General features: G+C 32.7%; 1 protein-coding gene across 2 annotated transcripts; it reads right to left on the reverse strand.

Annotated features, from left to right (window-relative positions):
* Positions 1 to 8,786: 8,786 nt before the first annotated feature.
* On the reverse strand, positions 8,787 to 15,080 carry LOC149574749 (uncharacterized). Of its 2 annotated transcripts, XM_089814565.1 has the most exons (6): positions 14,946 to 15,080; positions 13,635 to 13,884; positions 13,280 to 13,546; positions 10,149 to 10,395; positions 9,958 to 10,044; positions 8,787 to 9,536 (listed from the first exon to the last, which is right to left on the reverse strand). In XM_089814565.1, the coding sequence occupies exons 2-6, from the start codon at positions 13,758 to 13,760 to the stop codon at positions 9,367 to 9,369; spliced, it is 897 nt and encodes a 298-aa protein (XP_089670691.1). In that variant the 5' UTR covers positions 13,761 to 13,884; positions 14,946 to 15,080; the 3' UTR covers positions 8,787 to 9,366. The 2 variants fall into 2 exon arrangements, with proteins under 2 accessions (XP_089670691.1, XP_089670690.1); XM_089814564.1 differs by lacking the exon at positions 14,946 to 15,080 and having other exon boundaries at positions 13,635 to 14,208.
* Positions 15,081 to 25,801: the final 10,721 nt, after the last annotated feature.

The following is a 25,801-nucleotide window of genomic DNA, read 5'->3' on the forward strand; positions in this document are numbered from 1 at the left end:
TATTTCTCTTATTGGTACTTATTGTGGTCTCACATCACACATCCCATTTTGAGTCACAAAATGGGGACCCCCTAGTTTCAAAATTTCCTATGAGGCATATGGTCTAAAGCCTTAGTCATTCTGGACCCTCCTAGGGGTCTAGATCAAACCCTAATCTCTAACCAAGAAGGATCAAGTAGCCAGAGAGAAGAAAAAATCAAGGATAGACTTCACAATGCATGAAGTGCACATATGTGCACTTGCACACATGCACATGTGCACCAAGTGCATACAAACACACTTCACCCTGCTTTGAGGATGTGCACATGCACATGTGCACACCCTCAAATGTACACACCTTTAGAGGTGTATACAAGGCTTCCCCCCTCTCTTTGCACAAACACATTGATGTGAATGTGCACAGTTACACAAATGCGCACTAAGTATATTCTAGTGTGCAACTGTGCACTTAGCCACTTAAGAGGAAAACAAGGTGCATACTAGCACACCCTACAAAGGTGTGCTAGGTGTGCTAGTGCACAAAACTAGCTATTGGGGGAAAAATTTTACTTTTTGGGAAGTTTAAGTTCTATGGAGTCCTCTTTTGGGTGCTTCAACATAAGATGATTAATGTTTTATTCTTTGTGCAGATAAAATTTCATCTCATTATCCATAGCACAAAAAATATCCATGGTATTGCATGTGCATTTTCAAAACATGTGCCTTGGGATTTCAAATAGAAGAAGTAGAAGGAGTTCAAGTATATGACAATGTTGGGTTATAAAGATGGTATAAATCATCAAAAATGACAAAATAAGTACACTAGAGTGCTCCCAGACCTCGTCTGAGAAAAACCCATAAACTATTTTCAAAATTGAGAACTTTGAATTTTTGTTGAATTAAGCACCTTGCACAAGTCCTTGAAGGCGCACAATTTAAAAATTTGGTGATTTGTGCACCTTGCAAAATCCCCTGAAAGTGCATAGGTGTGCATTTATGAAGGTTCACAAATGTAAGATTTGGTGAATGAATTATCTCTAAAAGCTATGCAGGTTTACATAACTAAAACATCTAGATGCCCCCCAAGGTCTTGAACATTACCATGGCTTCCTTGTTTTCTATAGAAGCTAAGATCACACTCAAACCAATGACTTTCAAGTTCCAAGGAATTTCCAAGAACTCACACTTCATGATTTCCATAGGGAAGTAAGAGAAAAGTATAAAGATTTAGACTTATTAACTCCTTAAGAAATCACTTCTACTATCCAAAAGTTTAAAGGGAAACATCCACACATCATTTTGGTATAAAGGAGAAGAAAACCCAAATGCTAAAAATTTGACACAAGTTTTTTTGAATTTTTGGGTACTATCACCAAGGTCCGCATGTGCATAGGTGCACTTTTCTCAGATGTGCACTAATAATTTTCAAGAAGAAGCAATGCACTAATAGTTAACTACTAGTTGTTATTTAGAGAATTTCATGCATCAAAAATACATTTTGACAATAGTTCAACTCCCAAAGACACCTAAAGAAGGGGGAGCTTCCATTTTTATAGCTTACAAAGACTCCTAGATCATCTCATGGCTTCTGTCTTCTTATCTTCTCATTCTTTTATTGTTTAAAGTCATGTAAAGGCTCATGCACTCATTAATTGATATAAACAAGGATGAGGACCTATTTAGCACCATGTAGAGAGTTAGTTTGCATGTAATTAGTTTTATTTTGTTAGATTTTTAGCATAAGTTTGCATTTAAAGAGCTCTCACTTTTAACACAAAAGGAGGAGATGATTTATTTTAAATTCATGGATGTAATATGTACTCCAGGCCATTATTTTGATGCAATAATATATTCTATCAGTGCTCTCATTCTGAGTGTAGTTATTCTTTTCGAAATGTGTTATTTTTGTCAATGCATGCTCATGAATATTAATGGAGCCAATGGTTTTATTATATTGTTACGATTGTGTAACCTATTAGTTCTAGTTTTTGCCTCACGTTAATGAATTCTGCTGACATAACAAATTTGAGAAAAGATCATCTATTGTTCTTGCATAGCATCTTGTCTTGCATGAGCGCACTTTCCATGGCCTTGCAATTTGATGAAATGTGAAACATCTTTCAGTTATTATTGAGTTCCCATCGATAATTGCATTAGTGGAGTTGAAGAAGCACAACTCTTAATTTCATTGGTTTCTTACCTAATCTTTTAATGATTTAATTCATAGATATGTCAACGCTACCATGGTTTATGTTCATTATGAATTTCCCTTTTTTTAGTTTGTAGTGACTGATTAGAGAAGTATTGTACATACTCGATAATTCTTTGGGCCTTACTTTATTGGAAACTATTTTATTAATAATTTTGGGCTGACATATTGTAGTTAACTATAGCCCTAAAGTGACAATAATACTTGTATAAAAGGGCTTAGGATTACAAATTTTTTCATAAGGTGTGATGCAAAAATTGTTTTTTTTGGCAGTATTGAGTTGTAAGGGATTATAGATTGTAATTAGGTTGTAATAATATTAGACTTGATGTTTGGTGGACGTAGCCCAGGGATTGGGTGAACTGCATTAAATCTTGGTGTCTTATGTTCTCTTTTGTGCGATTTATTTGTTTATGATATTGTTTATATTTGTATGTTATTGTTATTTATGTCTATGGTTAATCCTAACAAGTGGTATCAGAGCAAGGTTGTGTTTTCAATTATTCTCTGTAGGAAAGTCTCACGGTTGAGTGGGAGTGATGGAAGATGAGGGTAAGCCAAAGATTAACAAGTTTAATGTGCATAACTTTCAATTATGGAAAATACAAATGGAGAACTATCTCTATCAAAAGGATATATGTAAGCCATTGGAAGGAAAAACTAGAACCAAGGAACTATGACAAATGAAGACTACGATATTTTAGATAGAAAAGCACTTGGAAGCATTTGATTATGTCTGGCACCATCAGTGACGTTTCACATTACAAAAGTGAAGACGATGACAGACCCTAGTGAAATTGTATGAAAAGCCCTTTGCTTCAAATAAGGTATTTCTCATGAAGCATTTATTCAATATGAAGATGGTAGAAGGTGAATTTGTTGCAGATCATTTAAATGAGTTTAATACTATTTCTAGTTAGTTATCTTCTATGAGTATCAATTTTGATGAAGAAATTAGGGCTCTCTTAATTTTATGTTCTTTGCCTGAAAGTTGGAATGGCTTGGTAATGATTGTGAGTAATTCTATTTCTGAATCTAATACCCTAAAATATGATGATGTGATCGGTGTTATTTTAAGTGAGGAAACTCGTAGGAAAACTTCAAGTAGATCTACATCAGGAAGTGCATTCAATGCACAAAGTAGAGGTAGAATGACTAAGAGAGCCATAAATCATGGGAAATCAAGAGGAAAGTCAAAGGGGAAGAGGTTTCAATCTAAAGGACCAAGAGATTACTGTTACTATGGGAAACTAGGGCATAAGAAGATTGATTATTAGACTCGAAAGCACAATGAAGGAGATAAATCAGAAGGGAACAAGGAGGCAAATGTTGTAAATAAAAAATCTAAAGAGAATGCTTTGCTTTTATCTTTATAAAGTGTTGATGATTCATGGGTTTTAGATTTTGGGGCTTCATTTTATGCTACACCTCATAAAGGTTATTCTATTGATTCTGTCCAAGGGGATTTTGGGTATATTTATTTGGGGGATAATGAACCCTATCAGATTGTTTGAAAAGGAAAAGTTAAGATTAAATTGCAGAATGGGAATCATTGGATACTACATGAGGTAAGACATGTTCCAAGGCTAAGCACAGATTTAATTTCAACAGGGCCACTCGGTGATAAGGGTTGTGTAGTTACTTTTAATGGCAAAAAATGGAAGTTTCAAAAGGTTCCCTTGTAATGGAAAAAGTTGTGAAAGTAGGCATCTTATATCTTTGTATAGGTCATATTGTTCCTTCTACTTTGATTGTTTCAAAGAAAGATGAATGTCTAGGGACAGTTGCTGCAGTTGAACAGGGAGAACAAAAAGTTGATGTAGATTTTGATACAACGTTGTGGCACAACAAACTTGGGAACATAAGTGAGAAAGGTATGAAATTACTTCATTCAAAGAAAGTTTTACCAGGTCTAAAATGTTTCAATATGAATTTCTATGAAATTTTTGCATATGGAAAACAAAAGAGAGTGAGTTTTGTGAAGACTATGAAGGAAAAGAAAAATGAGAAATTAGAGCTTGTGCATATAGATGTATGGAGACCAGCTCAAGCATCGTCCCTTGGTGGCTCTCATTATTATGTTACATTTATTGATAATGCAACTAGAAAAGTATAGATTTATTTCCTTAGAAAGAAATGTGATGTATTCTAAACATTTAGAAAATGGAAATGTTTGGTTGAAAATGAGACTAGTAAGAAATTAAAATGTCTCAGATTTGATATTGGTGGTGAGTATTGTAGTCATGAATTTGAATATTATTGCTCCACTAATGGTATTCGTAGACATAAAACTATTCCAAGGACTCCACAAAAAAATGTTGTGGTTGAACACATGAACAAAACTATAATGGAATGTGCAAGAAGCATGAGGTTATATGATGGGTTGCCCTTAAACGTGTGTGAAAAGGCTATCAATACTATTATATATTTGATTAATAGAGGTCTCCTACTCCTTTGGACTGTGGTATCCCAAAGGAAGCATGGAATGGTAAGAGGGTGAGTTATTCTTTTCTAACAACCTTCGGTTGTGAAGAATTTGCACATATAGATTCTATAAAAAGAACCAAGCTAGAAATTAAGTTAAAGAAATGTGTATTTGTTGGATATGACATTGATGAATTTGGTTATAGGCTTTGAGATTTTGAAAATCATAAAATTGTAAGAAGCGGGGATGTCATATTCAATGAGAAAGTGTTGTATAAATATCTGTTGCAACAACATGAGAAGAAAGAAGATGATTATGTAGTGTTGGATGATACTCCAAAAGATAATGTTCCAGCAATTCCTAATGATTTACAACAGTCGCAACCACAAATACCACACACTCCACTGAATGTTAGATGGTCAACAAGGCTAAGTAGACCTCCAAAAAGATTTTCTCTCTTTGTACTCTATTTTACTAACAGATGTTGGTGAATCAAAAAGTTATGATGAAGCTATGCAGGTGGATACTAAGATTCAACGGGAGTCTGTAATGATAGACAAAATGGACTCCTTGCTAAAAAACAAGACTTGGGATTTATGCAAGTTGGTTGTAGGTAAACAGGCTTTACAAAATAAATTTGTTTACATGTTAAAAGAAGAGGATAGAGCTAAGAAAAGATTTAAAGCCAAGTTAGTGGTAAAAGGATTTGCACAGAAAAAGGGCATTGATTTTGATGATATATTATCTCATGTTGTTAAAATCACTTTTATCTGTATTGTTTTACGTATTGTAGCTACTAAAGATTTGCATTTGGAGCAGCTTGACATTAAAAAAGTCTACTCTCCTTCATGGTGATTTGGATGAAGAGATATATATGGCACAACCACAAGTATTTGAGGTCAAAGGTAAGGAGAACTTAGTGTGCAAATTGAAGAAAAGTTTATATGGCTTGAAGAAAGCACCTTGATAATGGTATCTAAAATTTGATAGTTTTATGCACGAGCATGAATATAGTAGGGGTCATTCAAATCATTGTGTTTATTTTAAGAGGTTGGATGATAACAACTACATTGTTTTATGTTTATATGTTGATGACATGCTTGTAGCTGGGTCTAACATGGATCACATTAAGAGGCTGAAATGCTTGTTAGCACATGCATTTGCTATGAAGGATTTGGGGGCAGAAAAATAAATCCTTGGTATGAAGATTTGCAGAGATAGGAAGAATAGAAAATTGACATTATCTTAGAGTAATTATATTGCGAAGGTGTTCCAACATTTCTATATGGAGAATGCTAAAGCTGTCAGCACACCTTTACATAGTCATTTGAAGTTGACTACAAAGATGAGTCCAAAGACACAAGAAGAGGAGGATAAGATGTCCAAAGTACCTTATGCTTCAGATGTAGGAAGCTTGATGTATGCTACGTTATATACAAGGCTTGATATTGGACATGTCGTAGGAGTCATTAACAAGTATACAAGTCATCTAGGAATTGAGCATTGGAATGCAGTCAAATGGATTCTCGAATATTTGAGAGGAAAATCCAATAAGTGTTTACACTTTGGGGGATCTACTACTGATTTACTAGGCTATGTTAACTCAAATTTGGCAAGGGATATTAATACCACGAAGAGTACTATAGGTTATGTATCTACTGTTGGTGTGGCAGCAGGGAGCTTGGTTTCTAGGTTACAAAAGGTGAATGTTTTATGCACTACAAAGGCAGAGTATGCTGTTGCTACAGAGGCATCCAAGGAGATGATATGGCTTCAATTCTTCTTGGATGAATTGGGACACCCACAAAGGGATAATTATTTGTTTACAGATAGTCAGAGTGCCATTTATCTTGCGAAGAATTATGCTCTGCACTCAAAGACAAAACACATTTAGTTGCAGTACCATTTCATTCGGTCAATTTTGGATGATGGATAGTTAAAGTTGGACAAGATACATATATATGACAATCCAGTATATATGTTTACAAAGGTATTGACAAGGGAGAAGTTGAACTCCTCTTCAACTTCGGTTGGTCTTCTAGACTGAACAAAATAAAAGAACAGCTGAGTCCATGGTGGTTTGAATTGCTACTAGGATTAGTCTCCAAGTGGGAGATTGTTATCTAGTGTGGAGTCTAATCAATCCCCAAATGGGAGATTGTTAGTTTGTGGTGATTGATCAAAGAAGTACTATACATACTCTATAATTCTTTGGGGCCTATTTTATCAGTAACTTTGGGCTGACATATTGTAATTAACTATAACCCTAAAGTGGAAAAAATAGTTGTATAAAGGGGCTTAGTGTTAGGGATTTTTCCATAAGGTGTGATACAAAAATTGCTTCTTGTGGCAGTATTGAACTATAAGGGATTATGGATTGTAATTAGGTTGTAAACATTGGATCGTAATAATATTGGACTTGCTATTTGGTAGCCCAGGGATTAGGTGAACCACGTTAAATCTTGGTGTCTTGTGTTCTCTTCTATGCCTTTTATTTGTTTATGATGTTGTTTATATACACATGTAATTGTTATTTATGTCTGTGGTTAATCCTAACACCTTTCAAATTATTTGCTTTAATCTCTCATTACCTTATCTTTGTTATTTTCTTTTCTAACACTTGGTTAAAATAGGAATTTATATAGTTACATCGATAAATTATATTCATCATAAAATAGAAAATACCAAAAATATATCTCTTTTGTAGTTACTTTTTCAAACAACAATAGATCAAATAGATTAATATGAAATTGTTCAGAACTAGCAAAGGCATTCTCGTGAACATACACATTTATCTTCAATTGAGTGGATTTCAATAGGTCGCAAGATCGCTCAAAACCTTGGAGTTGATCCTCGATTAGCTTTTCAAGAGATGAGGTTGAAAGAAATCCTATCATTCAACATCGTGCAAAATGACAACTCGACAGTACTTGGTGTATACTAAGTACTATTGTGATACGTTTTGAATTGTTTTTATTAATAAATTATTAAAATGAGTTCTAATACACCAAACATAATTCATTTTATTTGTTTTCTTTATACAAATATTACATTTTTAATAACTACAAGAGAAATTTTTTAACTTTATAAATTTCTAAATTATTTTTCTATCTTTCAATTCATTGATTGAATTGAACACTTATATGTCAATTTATATGTGGATTTATGAATCTTCACCTATAACTTTGATCATTATATTATAAAATATTATTTTAAGCTTATTGTATATACTATAGTAAATTTATTAAATTAAAACTATATCTATATTAAAAACTAAAGGCAAGTACAAATTCACTATTTCACACTTGTTTGATATTGTCCTTCACCTCTTTAAGGGAATCACTTGTTTTGAGAGTATACAAAATATACTAATATTGTAAAGACAAATTCGAGTCACATAATAAGACTAATCAATGTTTATTTATTATTCTTAGGAGAGTAGCTTGACATTATCTAACAACTATTGTTTAATTATTTTCATTTTTCCTCCATAAATAAACAAAGAGCGATGAAAAAAAGCTCATGTAAAAAAGAAAAAGTTTGATGTGAATTGTTTAAAATATATATTTTTCATTTCATTCTCTCTAACCAACTAGTAGCTTGTGAATTTGCTAATAATAGATAGTAATTGAAGATGATTAAATAGGGTCAAGACATCATTTATAATAGAAGGGATGTTTCTAAACAATGTGATCCTCATTAGGCTCTTTTATGTCATTGCTTGAGATCTCATGATCTCATTACTCTTTTATGTCATTGCTCAAGATCTCATGATCTCATTACTCTTCTATGTCATTGCTCCACATCTAATGATTATGTTTTCTAATATAGTAACAAAACTAACTATGCTCCCCTTAAAATGATAATAGTGTGTGAAATGTGAAATACATTATTATAATTTTTTTCTAGTATATTGAACAGAATGGTCAAAAATAAATAAATGCTCAATTGATTAAATTATATTGCTTTCGAACTTCCTTTACTAAACCAATGAATCCATATCGACAAAAATCATAAGACTATGGACATTTGATTTCATCCAGCCAATGGGTACCACAACTTTCCTCTGAAAAGTGCTGTAGGGAATGGTGTACGTGAACTCCAAGACTGAATGCATTTAAATGAATATGCACCTTACACGTATAGAAAGGAGCCACTTCACTGAACGCTATATACATAATAATAATAATAATAATGAGAATAAATATATAAGTGAAAATGATTCACAAGTACAACCCAGGTCCAATAATTGGCTTATTTGCACAAAGCCATAGTTAGTTTGATGCGTTCCATTTACACGGGCAACATAACCTACCAGAGCATAGGTATGCTGGATTGAATTTTCATTATTCTGCTAGTTACAGAGACACAGAACATTGAACTGCAAAAGTTCAATTTCGCTTATGGGTAAACGCCATTTATTCACATTGCTGTATGTTCATTGAGATTTAAAGCTTTCCCGGTCTTGTACATGCAAGATAGTCACCATGGTGGTGATTATAATTATCATGAGTCGTGACCATATGGCAATTTGAATCACCTACTATTTACTTTCTGTACAATGGTGATAAATTTCCCAATGTGACAACCTTTCAGCAGATCCATACCTTAGCATTGTTCAGTGTCTTTAATTGCTCTCACAGAGTGTTATTATTGTCTACATACACCTCCTATAGATATAATAGTCTCAAGTGGCTGCCCGTCTGTGATCATCTTAAGAATTCTTGGCAGCATATGAGGTTAAAAATAGGACTTAATAAGTCCAATCTTGTGGTAGACCAATTTCAGTGTGAAGGGAATGATTATTAGAATTGACTGAATGGAAAGACGCCTTTTGTTGATCAGACCACCCATTCCCAGAAATATGATTATTGTTCTCAACCTTCCTACCGCAGATGGATCCATTTTTCCACCTGTCTAAATCTGCATTGCATGAATAAGAACAAATCAGCTCAAATAAAGAACAAAGTAAAACTCAAGTCTTTGTACTCCAAATAAGAATATCAAAAGGAATCAGTAGAAATCAATTGTATAAGAGCGAGTATGAAAACTGGAAGTACCAAAACAAGAGTGTCCTATAAGAAATAGGCCTTAATGCCAAGGAACCAAAAAATAAATAAATTTGGCAGTATGAAACTATCAAACTTTATGTTTCTGGATTCAATTGTGTGATTATTTTTGTATCAACTTTTTCATGATGCTCTCTTTCGCAATCGAATTCAAAAAAAAAATTTGAATAAAAATACAGAGCATGAACAACCTATGTAAATAGATGCTAAAAAACCATACATGAACTTATAATATGGGTAAAGTCACAAGAAAGAATATAGTATCCAGGTCTTACCACGAACAGGCGACTGTACATTCATATTTTGGATAGTAAGGTTCAACGCCTGAACGACTCGATAAGGAAGGAGAACAGTAGAGAAACCTGCAAGAAAGGGACAAATGCTATCTCATACACATATTTTGCAAGATCCAAGGTCAAATGCAAATGATTCATGGTAAGTAAATATTTCAAGACCGGCTACACACCAGGTTTCTTCTTCTTCTTCGAATCAATGCTATTTCCAGTCCTGCGAGGGAGGAAAACCCCTGTGCCTCCAGATTCTCTGCTAGATCCATTAGAATCAAGAAAAACTGCTTTCATGCCTGACCCACCTCCATTAACAAAAGCCCATGGTGGATAAGAATGGTCAACAATTCTTGTTGCTTGGCTCTGCATGAGTTTTGTCTGTTGGCACCATCCAGGGCGTACTGGGCAGATCTTCTCTTGCACTAACTGAAAAACCATCCACAGCACACATCTGAGTAAGTATTCACAACAAATATGCTGATGAAGAAAACAGAACTGCCAAAGGCCGCCCTTAGACATTACATATGAAGTAGAAAACTAAGCTTAGAATAAGTCAGTCAATTATGACTATTTAACAATTAGAGTCTAAGAATCAAGCCTTAGTGTTTGATGTTTAAGCCATCCAATCATGAAATGGTACATAGTAAAATGCATTAACAAAACAGGGTTGACTTAGTAACGGTTCTTAGGAAGAAAGAGCAAATCAATCCCAAATAAGCCCTAAGGGCTAATGCTCTGCGAATGGCTTGTCAAAGATCCTAAAAATAGAAAGTTCCTAGGGAACTATGCAGAGGGAGAAATAGAACCAAAAAAAAAAGCTATAGAATAACTCAGAGTGAAGTTCCAAGGAAGATAAAAATGTCAGTAAAGCATGGGTCGAAGAAAAACAGACACGTAATTATAATTAAATAAGGAAGCGACAATTTAAAAAGGGAAAAAAAAAAGAAGAAGAAGAAGAAATCCCAGCATTACATGAGAATGGATAAATTTGGAACAGGGCACTCAGAGACAAAATCCTAAAATACAAGAACAAGGCACTATGTTATGAAAACTACGACCAAAAAACCTGGAGAGCAATTAAGCATTAGTTTAAGCACTTCAACGAAATTGAATGGTGATAGACAGATCATTATTTCCCAGCACAGATGGGCATCACTATGTAGGACGAGATTATAAATCAACCGTACATTGATAGAGTCAGATAGAAGACAATCTTATACCCAAAAAAATGGTACCAAATTATATATCAAGAAAGCAGAAAATTCGATTACTGTTAAACACAAAATGAACTATTAATGTATCTAATCAAAATGGAAGAACAAGAATAGTCCACCCTATAGTATATCAGCTAACAATAAGAATGCAGGTGGTGTGCTGGACCTAAGACTACTCCAAGATCACTGTAGAAGCTCAACATCAAACTATGTTTATTCATGCCGCTGCCAGATGCAACATATATGCTACGTAGATCCAAACCTGCTAGCACAAGGTAAACAACTCAACCACAATGTTCGATTTTACTCAAGTCCTGAATTTATCAGATATATGCAAGATGGTATAAACACAGCTAAGGCAAAAGTACTTGCCAGAGAAATTCAACATAGAACACCAACACAGACTCCACAGCATGTCCATTATGTGATTTTCTGGTTGGTTTTGTGAATATTTAAAATGAGCAAAGATACAGAATCAAAGAAGGGTAGAATACAAAACACTATTTATCATGGCTTGGCAAAAGTTACTTACGTCCACACTCCAGCAGGGTATCACTATATTATTGAATGATATCTGAATGCAAGTATGACTTGGACAAATCTAGTATACCATGGATGTAACTTGTGCCAACTGCGAATCAGCATTCAATATACTCAAGTTGCCAATCTCTTTGTTTTTTTCACTTAAGTAATGAGCACATATTACAATATCTTTCATTCCTGGGTGTTTAACAGCAAAAACAAACAGTAGGGCAAAAGTGACCCCAAAATTCACCTTTGTTTTAAAAAGACACATCTACAGAAGTAAATTATACAGAACACAAGAAAGAGAATACTTTCTTGTGTTTTGTTATTCTCCGTGTTCCAAAAGATTTCCACAGAAATACAGGGCTTGAATACCACCAAAAAGAACATCCGAGTTTGGACCGTAATAAAGAGGATTACCAAAGGGTGAACAATCACCGGTAACAGCAACTACAAGAAAAAAGTCATGGAAACGCAGAAAATAAAAGCAGACTACTAATTTAGAACCAAAAAAATGGAAAAGTAAGGCAGAAAATAACAAATTAAGTGGAGAGTAACTTTTAAGTCCCTGGATTGTGGAATAATGGTAACAGAGAGTAATTGTGAGCACGTGACCTGGGTTTAACTTTAAATGAAAATGTTCCTCACTGCAATTATACGATAAGGCTTGCACGCCTTTACTTCAGATGGAATGATAATTGATACATGATTCAAGCACACATGTTACAACTTTATGGCTTAAGGATGCATCTTACGCTCATGTGATAAGCTTGGGAAAACTACTATAATATGTGTTACAGAATGACCTAGATTCACACCCTCAGAATACTGAGTAGATTCAAATCCTGAGAATACTGAGTAGATTGTTCATAACCTCAGTTAAGATTAACCAAGCATGAAAAAGACACAACAGCAAATCAGAATAAATGAAATGTATATAACGAAACCCAGAAAATCTCTGAAACGGAAATATTCTGAAATCAAAATGAAGAGAAAATGATCTCTTCGTAATCTTGGTTCTGGATGCGCTTGGTTAAATTCAAGCTCTTCCAGAAAAAAAAGTTAATAGAAATTAATGGCAGAAAATTTTCAATTAGTATTACGAATCACAATAAATTGTTAACAGAAATATAATTATTCCACTTAAAAATTCCCTGTAGCAGATTTCAATGAGAAAAAATACTTTATCAGACAATTTTAATGTTGTGGAATTCAATCTGTCATTAGCTTAAAAGATAAAGGAAAAAATCTGTAATCTTCATTAATAATACTTGATCTACATCTTAGACTTTAAAAGCACTTGTACAGCTCAGTCCAAGTAACACACAAAACAAGCTAAGATAATTCAAAACACTAATTAATTAAACCGCCTTGCTTTTCACTTCATCACCACCGCAGCATGATAACCATTATAACAACAACAACCATTTTTGTTTTGAACAATTAATTCAGCCCTCTCTACTCCAAACAAAAATTAGAGTTTCCTGGTGGACGGATAAGTCAAAGAAACGCCGGACGAAACTAAAATCGCAGTTAAATTGATGAAAACTGAATCAAACATAACAGTCTACCTGGCTGGCAGGAATAGTAGAATTTTCGGCAAAATTACTCGAGTTCCAGGCTGAGAAGGCATTTCCTTTTCCTTCGTGAATTTTGATGTTATTTGCAGAGGACCACTCGGCATGAAAATCCTTACTCCAGTTGACCTCATTCACCTTCAATTTCATGGCCGCGCCGTCCAATAAATCCCAAGCATCACTCCCTCTCTCCGTCTGGCTGCAAGACGGCGATGAACCACTGGAAATCGTTGAATTTGGGGAATTCGAACCTGCGACTTCCTGCAACCAAACTCGAGCCATAAGAACCAAGAAAAAAAATCGAAAATACAAAACACGTGAAGAATTCAAAGCTCAACAGGATTCGAACCTGGGCCGTTTCTGTTTCAAACGCCGCAACGCCCCGGGGCGTCAACAGGGCGTCAGTTTGTTCTTCATCGTCATCGTCGCTGAGCACATTTGACGGCAGCCAGAAATTGGGATTAAATTCCGCCATGTTGGTCAAGCTATTTTCCTCGCGTTTTCCCGCCTCTTGTCTGCAGCGTACGATCTCAGAGCTGTACGAATGACGAAAATTTTCCGAGTTTTAACGACGAATCTCCCTCCCAATTTAAGGATTCCTGCAAAGATTTTAAAGATTGGGGAAATGGAAATACTTTAAGAACCAGAATCCGATGAAGGAAACGACAGAGACAAGCATTACAATCTTAATGGTTGAATGCGACCAACATCACAGGCGATGAATACATTGCAGTTTGGATTTGTCTATAACAGGCAGAATTCTTTTTATTATATTTCATGGCAATTCGAAGATTTTCTATTTTATTGATTTAAAGATTCTTTAATCTTGATTTTTCTTAAAAGACATTAACGAATGACTGGTGCAACAAAAAGTTGGATATAAACTTCTTTGTGAAGCAACCGCGAGTTTCTATGAGAATTTTTTTTCAATGTTTTGTCTTTTGAGGAAGAGTATAAATAATGAAATACTGAATAATCAATTTATACTTTGAAATGCCTCATTAAAATAAAATGAATAAAAGTTCTAAAAGGAAAAAGCTAAAGAGAAATGTTCAAATTCTTACATTTCAATTTAATTTCTTTTCTATCACACAAAAGTGTAGTCAAGTGTTTTCAACTTCCCATCATTACATTCAGTTAGTATTTTTTAGTAGTTCAGAATTCTCATTTCTTTTGATTTCTTAGAAACCCAAAATCTTTAAATCCTTAGCTCAACTAAACTAGAAGATGAAAATGAAGATGAAGGTCTCCTAACAATTAACTTTGAAGACAACGATAGAAACTTAAAGATTAACTTGAACAATGGTGTGATATAAACCCAAAGAATAACTCGACAATGCTACTCCCTATCTCGTATCTTTAAGTAGACCAAAGTTTCCAAAGCCGGAGTGTTCAGACTTTTCATTCACTATTCTTCAATAAGCCAAAGTTTTCAAACACCGTGTATTCACTAAAGAAGTCCAAGATATCGAAACAATTAATTCAACTCAAAGCTAAAATAAAAAGTCTCGAAATTAACATCAAAGACTATAATAAAATCTCATTTTTTTCCTTTTGAAAGTGACAATGAAAATTCAAAGATTAACTAGAAATCCAAATATATTTGAACTTTAGAAATTAAAAGAGAAAAACTTGAAAAAGAAGCATAAAACAAACTCACATTATAAGAGAAGCCAGAGTTGCAATGGGAGAATGAGAATGTGGTGTTGATGAGAAGCTTAAAACTAAGGAAGAAAATGGTGAAAGAAAGATGAGTATATTGGGCAAGGCGTCATTCAACAACTTGAGTACTAATATAGAGGAGAAGCCACCCTTATAACATATTTTGAGTTGTTGAGGTGGTTGTCATGGTTGTCATTACCAAATTGCTTGTTAAGAATATTTTGTAGCTATTTTAATGAGAGCAAAAGGAGTTGGTCTAGTTGTTAAGTGGGAGTATTGACTAATATGTGACGTTTGGCGAGAGGCTATACGTGACTTGAGTCACGCCACCAAATTGGCACAAACGCTTTAAATAAATAAAATTGGCTTTTTCAAAGGTTCACATTTGTTTGCTCAACTGTTATAGAAACCCTAAATTTGTGGTTCCACATAGAACAAAAAGAATGAGGTGAGCATCTTTTACCCTCACTCACAAGTTTGTTGTAATGCTCTTCAATTTCATCAGTGGTTGGACCGTTTCTTTCTCTTCATTTTCCGCCCTTTCTAGTGGGTATGGTAAATGCCTCCTCTATTATTATTATTATTATTAGATTTCCAAAGTTTTTAATTAATTATTATTTAGAGTTCCAAGCTTTATGTGGCATTTTGTTGGAGTAGGCTTGGTTTTTCTTGTTATTATTTTGTGGTTATTTGAAGTGCATTATCTTTTATTCGTATTTAATGATAATTAATGTCGATAGGCAGGTAGAATGGGTGGAGTGGATGTTGTGAGCGTGTTACTGTTAACTTTTATTCTTCTAAATTAAATTTGACAACCATCTACATGTCAAAAGTTTAAATCTTATTATAAAATAGAATATACTTTTAAAAATAATTTAATAAATACCACATAAAATATTTATTTGTTCAAATTATAATATTTGGAAATATAAATCATCCATTTGTTTAGAAATTAAAGTAGAATGCTTAAATTAGTTAAAAAACTAAATAAGTAGAGATAAAGGAAATATAAATAATTCTAGATGTAGTAAATTAAATTATAATTATTTTGTAGTGGATATTTATCGACATTTCTTTAGATAGATTTATTTAAGATATCTACACTAGTATTATAATATATTTTTTCAATCAAGAAGAATCAAGAGTTTAGCTTAGGTGTTTTTTATGGTGTGAAACCTTTTTATAATATTTTAGTGGAATCAAGACTTCAACACACAATCCATGCTAGTTGAATCAAGACGTGAACTTACCACCCATACTAACTAAATGAGAGGTTGAACACACAACCTAGCTTAACTAAATCAAGATTTGAACCCACAACCTAGAGTAACTACATCAAAAGTTGAGCCCACAACTTAGGCCAACTAAATCAAGAGTGTATCCTACAAATTAGCCTTATTCAATCAAGAGTAGGAGCTACAACCTAAGCTAGATAAAGTAGTTTTTGAGACTAAATGAGCTAACCCTAAGAATCTACCCTGATGTGTTTTGACATCAAGAGAATATTTATCCTAATACTTAAGAAATTCAAAGAACATCTAGCGGCAAAATAAAAGGATTTTTGCTATATTTCTTACTTGCATTTGTATAAGAGTTAAGATTATCATCTTCAACTTTTTCAAAAATAGTTCAAACTAAGTTATAAGGATTGATCACACTAGAATTAATTCTTATGTAACAACTTTCCAAAATTCAAAAAAAATCTTACATCAAAATCAAAGAATTATTGCTATATTTCTTACTTGCATTAATATCTAAGACATTCACTACATGAATATCTATAATCTTTAACTTTTTCAAAACCCACTAACCATATTGTAAGAATTGACCTAAATAAAATTAACCCTTTTGTAACGACTCTTTAATTAAAAAACTATTAATTATCCAAAATAAATAAACACATTACAACAAATATAACACAATTTAGATTTAGAAAAGAAATCATATCAAAACATTAAAGATAAAAATTGGTAGATGTAAATTAGATCTACAATTAAAATGATTGATTTATAATCTTGTCAAATAAATTCTTTTTTTTTTAGATTCCAAAACATTTGTCTCGTTAATATTGACTTTTTATATATTAACAAATCTTTTACAAATATATATTACAGCATATTAAATCAGAATCCAATCCAATGAATACTTTATGTTGATTTGATTATTTTATTTTGATTTATACAATACTGTAAAACAAGTTTTGGCAACGCGTCGCGTTGTAGAGGGTTGAGATTGAATTGTTTAGTCTTGAGATGAGAGAAACTATCAAGAGCACAAAAGTAGCACGTGTCATTATATTCCTTCCAAATCATAATCTTAATTTATTTCTAACAAATTTCATTAATTTCAACTTCAAGATTTAACGTACCTTGTTTTATGTTTATAATGATTGAAGAATCTTTGAGACATAAGATGCTACTTAACTTATTGTGAATCTTATTAAGAAAATTAGTTTTTAAAATTGTTTTAAGGTATTGGTTAATCTCTAGACAAAATGTACGAAAGACATTAAAAAAAGAAAAGTCAAACATGATTCTTTTTTACATTCACTAAAACATAACTAAATTTTCTCAAAACTTTTGTTGTTTTTTATCACAAAATATACTAATCATGAAGACCAAATGCTTAAAATTTCACAAAAAAAAAATTTGTGTTTTTGTTTTTTTGAAATTTAGTCAATGGTGCAATTTCTAGAGAGGATAGTCATGTTCTTGTTTTAATGTTATTTTGTGTTAATGATATTTATATAATTTCAATATTAAATATATTTTTAATTTGTTATTTTTTATTCAAAATTAATGTTTTGTATCATAATAATTAATTTAACGTTATCTATAATTCAATTTTTAAAGAATTGTCTATTTTAGATTGGATCACATTTATTATTTCTTATAATTGAATTATAACATTTCATTTCTATTTAAGGCTTGAATTTCACTTTTAGAGATTCTATCAAGGTATTGTCTCGTTTCATTTAAATCATTTTTTATATGAATTAAAATGTTTGCTTAACAATTATATCAAAACATATATGTTATTTTGATTGAAAGTTCAATTGTTTTTCATTTTAATAGGTAGGAAATCAAGGGTGTTGTCCCTGTAATGCAACAACCCAGAATGCGTAAAACCATTAAGTAGAAAAGTATCTTCAACACATTAAAAGCATACTAACAACATACTAACATCAAAAACTATGTTAGTTTAGTAGCATAAGGCCACCTAAGGCCATAAATAGTACTAACAAAAATAAATGAATAAATAAAAAAGATAAATTAACCCTAATGGGCATTCTTAACTTTGTAGCTAGCTTAGTAGAGCACATTTGTCCAGTCATCATTGAGGGAAAAAGTTCCTTATAGTTTCCTTTATTTGTGTCATCATTCTCTTGGATCTTCTTTTGCATTAGGCAAAGGGAGGTGGTGAAACTATGCATGACCCTCAAGCTAGACCAAGAATCAATCCCCAACTTCTTCTCAGTATCCATAACTTTAGCTTTGAGTGTTTTTGTCTCTTTTGCAATGGCTTTGCAATCTACACAAATCCCTTCAACATCAATTTTATAGGTCCCTTCCATCTCTACTTCCTTTGGCATCACATGATAAGTTAAGGTCTATTGGTCCCATTTTTATTCTCTTAGAGATGTGGATGGAGTTGTCCATTGATTTCTTTGAGCGATCTATCTCTACCTCTTTTACCTCAACTTTGTCAACCCCTTCACTCTTCACTTCCTCTTCATTTTTATTTTAACTTTTCTTCTCCTTGCCTTCCTAAGTGTTATATCAACCTAAGTTTTCATTTTTCCTTTCTTTATTAGATGGGCCACCAATTTGCGAAACTTCCTCGACTTACTTCAATTCTTGTTGGTCTCTTCCCTAATTTCCTTCTCTTCTTTATTAATACTCTAATGAATGTTAATTTGGGTGTTTCACCAAAAGGGGAAGGTTTTCCCCCTTTTTCATTATGAAGAATACTAAAAATTGGGGATTTTTTCTTAGTGTCATAAAGCTCATTACTAACTACATATAGATTTCTAGAGTTTTTGAGGTCCTAGACCAGGAGGTAATTTAGCAGTGTTCAAATTAAAGATGCATTTTTTTGGAGTGTCTATAATGTTTGTGAGAAAAAGAGTGGATGTTGTATGCCTAAAATGTGGGCACTATTCTATGAGTCATTATATCCAAGATTTCTAAAGAACGAGGTCTTGAATGGTGGCTCATAGCTCTCTATTCATCGAGTACAAGGGTTTGTGATGGAAGCTCTTGGTTTGACCTAGTTTGTGCCCATGCAAGTACACCATAAAATGAGAGATTCAAAGATCAAAATATGAATGCAAATGAAGATGCAAACTAATCTAAATGGTGACAATACAAAGCAATGCAAGAAAGGAAATCTAATCTATGGAAGGAAATAAAAAAACAATATTAATCTATGAAAAAAAATATGGATCTAAGCTAATATGAAAATGAAAGGATGGATCATGATGATGGAAGCCATGGATGCATGAGAGAAGAAGACAAGAAGATAGAAGTTCTCTACAAAAAGTTTTAATACTCAAACTCCTCCAAAAATTGCTCTCCAAACTTGCAGCATAACAATAGCATAATCGTGGATGTCCAAAATGAGGAGAGGGCTCTCCCATATAAAAAAGAATGTGGTGGTCGGAGGCTTCTCACAACCAATATGGGATAATAGAGTTTGATCCATGTGAGACAAAATTCCACCAATGAGAAAAGAGGAGGAAAATTAAACAGAATCCCACTTAGAAATATGTCCATTTAAGTGTAGAGAAAATAAAAAAAGATTTATTTAGTTTATTTCCTCTTTTTAATTGGTATTTTATTTATTTAGTTAAAAGAGGGATTTTCTTTTAATTCAAATAGGATTTTATTTAATTAAAAGGGAGCAAGTTCTTTTAATTAAATAAGAAATAGTTAATTAAATTAAATGAGGGGTTTTTCTCTTAATTAATTAAATGTGGATTAATTATTTAATTAAAAGAGAGGTTGTCTTTTAATTAAATAAGACTTAGGATAAAATGATTATACCTTTAGGAAATATTGAAATAATTAAATTAATTATACTTTGATCAAAGAAATTGATTTGAATTGATTTAATAAAATATTCCAAACCATTTATTCAGGAAATTTGATAAATTGAATAATGGGGGCCCATAATCTAAGCGACCATTTTAGGGTGCATACATTTGCCCCTCTTTGACTAATATGTGATCGACTTGGGAACACATGGAGTCAAAGAAAGAAATTGAAGTGAGATCAATTTGGGATCACAAAACAACCCAGACATGTGGTCGATTCGAGAACACATCAGGACAAAGAATACAAATAAATTTTGACTTTAAAAAGTCAAGGATAAAATTGATAAAATTTAATCATGGATTGAAGTTTATAGGTATTGCCCCCTCATGATCAAAATCAAAATGAGATGATCAAATCAAACAAAAGGTAAAGTTCTTGATGTAAGATGAAAGATATAAGAACCACAGAACTAAGGTAGATCATCAAGCATGAAATATTATGCCCCAAAGATGAATTAGAAGAAAAGAAGTGAAGTAAAAGAAAATGGAAGATAGAAGTTTGGAAGATATCAAATGGAAGATAGAAGTTTGGAAGATATGGAAAGAAATAGGAAGAAGAAAATATAATGTCCCAAAATCAATCAACTGTTTAAGATAGAAATTTTAATTGAGATCATGAAAGAAGATAAGGAAATGAAGATCAAAACATGACCATATTTGATTAAAATTCCATAAGAAAGATGAAGGGAAAACCCTCTCAAACTCATAATGCAGCCTAAAAATGCAAACTAACATGAAGTCTAATAATGCAAGCTACATGAAAAAGCAAAGGTGTACTTGCAAAAGAGCAACTTTAACATAGGATTTTGTATTGATCATTCATTAGACAATGTAAAAGAACTTATTTTATCATTGGGCCATTATTAACGAATATCAAAAAATCACACAATCATCACTAGTTACAAGTGCAACTATGAATATATGAATGTGATTTATATCGGATTGGAATGTGGATAGATTCTAACATAATCATCAAAGGCATAAAGGTCAAGATGAATTCAATGTTAGCTTACCCAATTTAATGTAGCAAAACCATGCTCGCATCAAGGCAAAGATGCCAGGATGACCATAAGAACAGTTGTGCAAAAACAGTCAAGGATGATGCCTCAAATCTCCTAAGTGTTTCAAGGGTACAACAAGAGACACTCTAGAGTTTCAAGACCACACCCACAAGAATAAAACAAATAAAAACATGCCCCATGCCCCAAGTCCTCTAGCTAGGCATCTCAGAGAGACTCATCAGACAAGGAAACTCAACTAATAAATCATCATAGACAACACAAAAAAGAAAAATAAGCTAACAATTCTCAACCAATTTTAAGTGTGTGCATGCAAGTCACATGACTACTTTCCTTAGAATATCAAATTTGTTAGTGAGAAGCATCATGACATCCTAGATTGTAGAAAAGGTATATGATAAGTGTTGAGAAACACTCAATGTCAAGGGGAAGTGTTGAAAAACATTATTTGCAAGAGTTGCCAAAGAAATGCCAACGCAACAAAGAGACCTTAGCTAAAGAAAAAGACCACCTATGCCCCCTAGACATAGACCAGGATCAACTCCAAAAGCAAGAATACCAAAAGGATATATGAAGTGAAATGGATTAAGCTAAGAGTGCAAAGTGATATGCTAATAGACATAAGTACAAGGGTATCAAGTAGCACTTGTTTCTAAGTTGTTACCACTTGGCAAGATTTTCTCTTTTTTTTTAGAATATATAAATTTTTTAGAGATACATCAAAGCGCTTATTACTAAGATGATCATTTTTTCAAGGCATTTTATGCTTTTAAAGATTTTTTTCAACATCATATATGATTTTTTTTGGATTTTTAGAATGACTTAGAGATTACTCACTCTCAAGCAAGATCACATCATTTGTTCCATTGCCAAGGAAGGTGTAAGGTATGATGTAGCAAGAAGGTGGTGGATATGATGGATAATCAAGGAGTGTATGAAGCAAGTGAAAGTGATCTTCAAGGATTGATGCCTCAAGAGTACCCAAGCTAGGGAAAGATAACCATATAAAGCAAGGATTGGACAAGAAAAAAAAAGCCATGAAAGGAGATAGCATGTGGGATAACAAGTGGAAACTAATAATTGAGATAGCAAAATCAAGGAGAATCCTTTGTTAATTTCTTGCAAAGATGGAAATGACAGTGCTCTTGCTATTCTAGGACTATTCTTGAGAAAGAAATATTAAAATCCTCATTGGTAACATGGTTTTTGAGATGAAGTATGAAGTTAAGAAGATGTTTTTTGAGTCCTTTGATACCATGGTTGAAGTTGTATTTAGAATTGAGGATGTTTTGAGAGAGAAGGTATTTTGACAAAAAATAGAACCAACAAGTATATCTAGGACCATTTTTGTCATTCTCATCTTATTCAAAGATAGTCCCATCATGAAATATTGACATATTCTCAAAGGAGTTATTACTCACTTTCTCTCTCAAGAGGTCTTTGGATCTATAAGATAAAGACAATTGATGTCTTGGAGTAGAAGATGTGGACCTTGAAAAAGAGAAACTAGCAAGTAAGTCTAAATACTTTTTAATGGAAGAGGAGAACTCATAATCATCTAGACTTGATTGAGGTTTGGTAGGTAAGACTAGATACTTTTTAATGACGTAGGACAACTCATAATCAACTAAACTTGACTGAGGTTTGGTAGCACAACACTTAAATCCCATAGTGGTTTTGAAAGCATATAGAAGGAAAGAATCCTTAAGGCTTAATTTGATGGATGTGTCCCCTTTTGTTCAAAGTGAGGAAGGTTCTAAACATTCAAGTACATCAAACACACCAACAACCTATTCAAGTTTCTTGAAGGATGCACAAGATCAACTAGGGGATGTCCTTGATATATGCAAAGTATGTGAAGCCCAAATTCATAAATGAAAGAGAATACTACCAAACAACTAGGAGGAAATAGTAACCCGATCTCCACCTTCACTTCCCAAAGGTATAAATTTCTTTGGGGCTTAGCCAGGATTGACAATATTGCTACTTCCAAGAGACTTGTCTTTAAATTCAAGTCATGCTATTTATACTTTGCCGAAACACAGGAGTTGAGGTCATCCCCTAGAGTGATTACTTCTCTAGTAAAGCCCCCTAAAAAATAAAAATCAAGACTCCTTATTTAGGTTCCCCTCAAACTCCTTAACAAGGATACAAGAAGAAAACATCAATAAGAAAATCTTGGGGATTAAAAGACAAAAGGGGTTTTTTATTTTAAGCTCAAATGCAAATGTGAATGATTCATTTTAAGCCCTTTTTTCAATGTTGGAAAGACACACCAAAAAAATTGACAAAAGAAAGAAAATTATTTTACAATGAAAAAGAACACAATGATCACTTTTTATAATTCAAATGAGAGGGTTCGAAATGTGTGCACCTTGATTTCACGCTTTCCAATTTTTTTCATTTTTTGCTCTTTTGACCTCCAAGTTACCTTTACAAACATCAATCAAGTGCATGAAATCATGAAGAAATAGGAAAATTCACATGACTATATATTGAACTATTTGATTCCATGAAAAATGACAACTTATATTATACATTGAACTTTGTGCGAATAAAGTGCAAGTTAATCATGATTTTTAATGTAGTCAACAAGATTGGACCTATATGATATGATTTTGGATCCAAAACCATAAATGTAGAAAAAAGACCCCTATTAAAAATTAGAGAGCTTTCCAAAAATATCAAAATTTTGAAAAGATCTTTTCATTTGTGCCTTAGCCATTTTGTCAAAATAGACCAGTTTTTTCAAATTAAATTATTAAGCCCTAATATTATCTCTAAAATCAAAATACAAAGTACTATCTCTATTTATAATTCAGAGAGATTTCCAAAAATGTAGACTTTTCCAAAAACTTCACTAATTTATGCCCTAAAATGATTTTTCATGAAAAATCAAGAAAACATTATAAAAACTCAAAAATACCTAAAAAAATCTAAAAATTTCACTGAAGCTTCTCTGATATGTCACCACCCTATAAACAAAAATTCAGATCAAAAAACTAAATTGTTTGGGAGATATGATCAAATATTTTAGATCTAGGGTTTTTTTATCTCCAAATAAATCTGCACAAGGGGGTTAACTCCAAAAATATCTAAAATCAACAAGTAAAGGTGGGTTTCCCCATGGTGGGTGCCAAAGATGTATGCCTAAAATGTGAGTACACTTCTATGAGTCATTATATCCAAGATTGCTAAAGAATGAGGTCTCAAATGGCAACTCATAGCTCTCTATTCATGGAGTATAAGGGTTTGTGATGGAGGCCCTCAATTTGACCTAGTTTGTGCCAATGCAAGTACACCATAAAATGAGAGATTCAAAGATCAAAATATGAATGCAAATGAAGATGAAAACTAATCTAAATGATGGTAATGCAAAACAATGCAAGAAATGAAATCTAATCTATAAAAGGAAATAACAATGCAATATTAATCTATGAAAACAAATATGGATCTAAGCTAATATGAAAATGCAAGGATGGATCATGATGATGGAAGCCATGGATGCATGAGAGAAGAAGACAAGAAGATAGAAATTCTCCACAAAAAGCTTTAATGCTCAAACTCCTCCAAAAATTGCTCGTTAAACCTACAACATAACAATAGCATAATCATGGATGTCCAAAATGAGGAGAGGGCTCTCCCTTATAAAGAAGAATGTGGTGGTGGGGGGCTTCTCACAACCAATATGGGATAATAGAGTTTGAACCATGTGAGACAAAATTATACCAATGAGAAAAGAGGAGGAAAACTAAATGGAATCCCACTTAGAAATATGTGCATTTAAGTGTAGAGAAAATTAAAAAAAGATTTATTTAATTTATTTCCTTTTTTTTCAAGTGACATTTTGTTTATTTAATTAAAAGGGGGTTTTTCTCTTAATTAATTAAATGTGGATTAATTATTTAATTAAAAGAGAGGTTTTCTTTTAATTAAATAAGACTTAGGATAAAATGATCAAACCTTTAGGAAATATTGAAATAATTAAATTAATTACAATTTGATGAAAGAAATTGATTTGAATTGATTTAATAAAATATTGCAAACCATTGATTCAGGAAATTTGATAAATTGAATAATGGGGGCCCATAATCTAGGCGAACATTTTAGGGTGCATACAGATGTCGTGGGGGCTTCTTGCATAGTAATTTTCTTGAGGCACATAAGGCAAGGTGAAAATGAAATAGATGATAAATGAGCCCTTGTGAAAGGGGATGGATTTCCCTTGTAGTTTTTGGCATTTTCAACCACCTCCTTAATTGAACATTTAATATAATTTAGTAGAAAAATTTGAAAGGTGATGAGATTGTGATTCCTAAAGTGGTTTAGCAGGGGCATGCACTAAAGTTAGTAAAATTTGAACCTGCCTTCTAAAGTGAAATATTTCATTATCAACATGCATACCTAATTCCCTACTAGTGGTAATTGTTCCCTTTTAAACCTATGATACAACTTAACAAGGTCATCATTCCCCATTAAAAAATAGTTTATACTATTATTTGTTGGAAACTACAATTGGAACAATTGTTGTGTTGTCATTGATGTCAAGAATATTGGTGAGACAATTTTCTATCTAAACTAAGTGTCATATATATTTGATTGATAAAGAGGATTTGAGAAGTTGTTCATAACAAAATTATCTAGAGGAAAGGTTGAATTATGAAGAGTAAACTACAAATGGAAATTTGATTAGCTAAACATTGACAAGATAAATTGATTGTTTAAATTATGTTACAAGTG

Source organism: Cupressus sempervirens, chromosome 2, assembly GCF_028749045.1.
Source record: "Cupressus sempervirens isolate cs-2001-9-10 chromosome 2, ASM2874904v1, whole genome shotgun sequence".
In the NCBI taxonomy this organism is placed as follows: Eukaryota; Viridiplantae; Streptophyta; class Pinopsida; order Cupressales; family Cupressaceae; genus Cupressus; species Cupressus sempervirens.

Coding starts and splice junctions, on each gene's coding strand:
- LOC149574749 (XM_089814565.1), bottom strand. CDS start 13,760: ATGGCGGAATTTAATCCCAATTTCTGGCTGCCGTCAAATGTGCTCAGC. Junction 10,396..13,279: donor CTACTATTCCTGCCAGCCAG/GTAGACTGTTAT, acceptor ATGGTTTTTCAG/TTAGTGCAAGAGAAGATCTG. Junction 9,537..9,957: donor TGTACAGTCGCCTGTTCGTG/GTAAGACCTGGA, acceptor CATGCAATGCAG/ATTTAGACAGGTGGAAAAAT.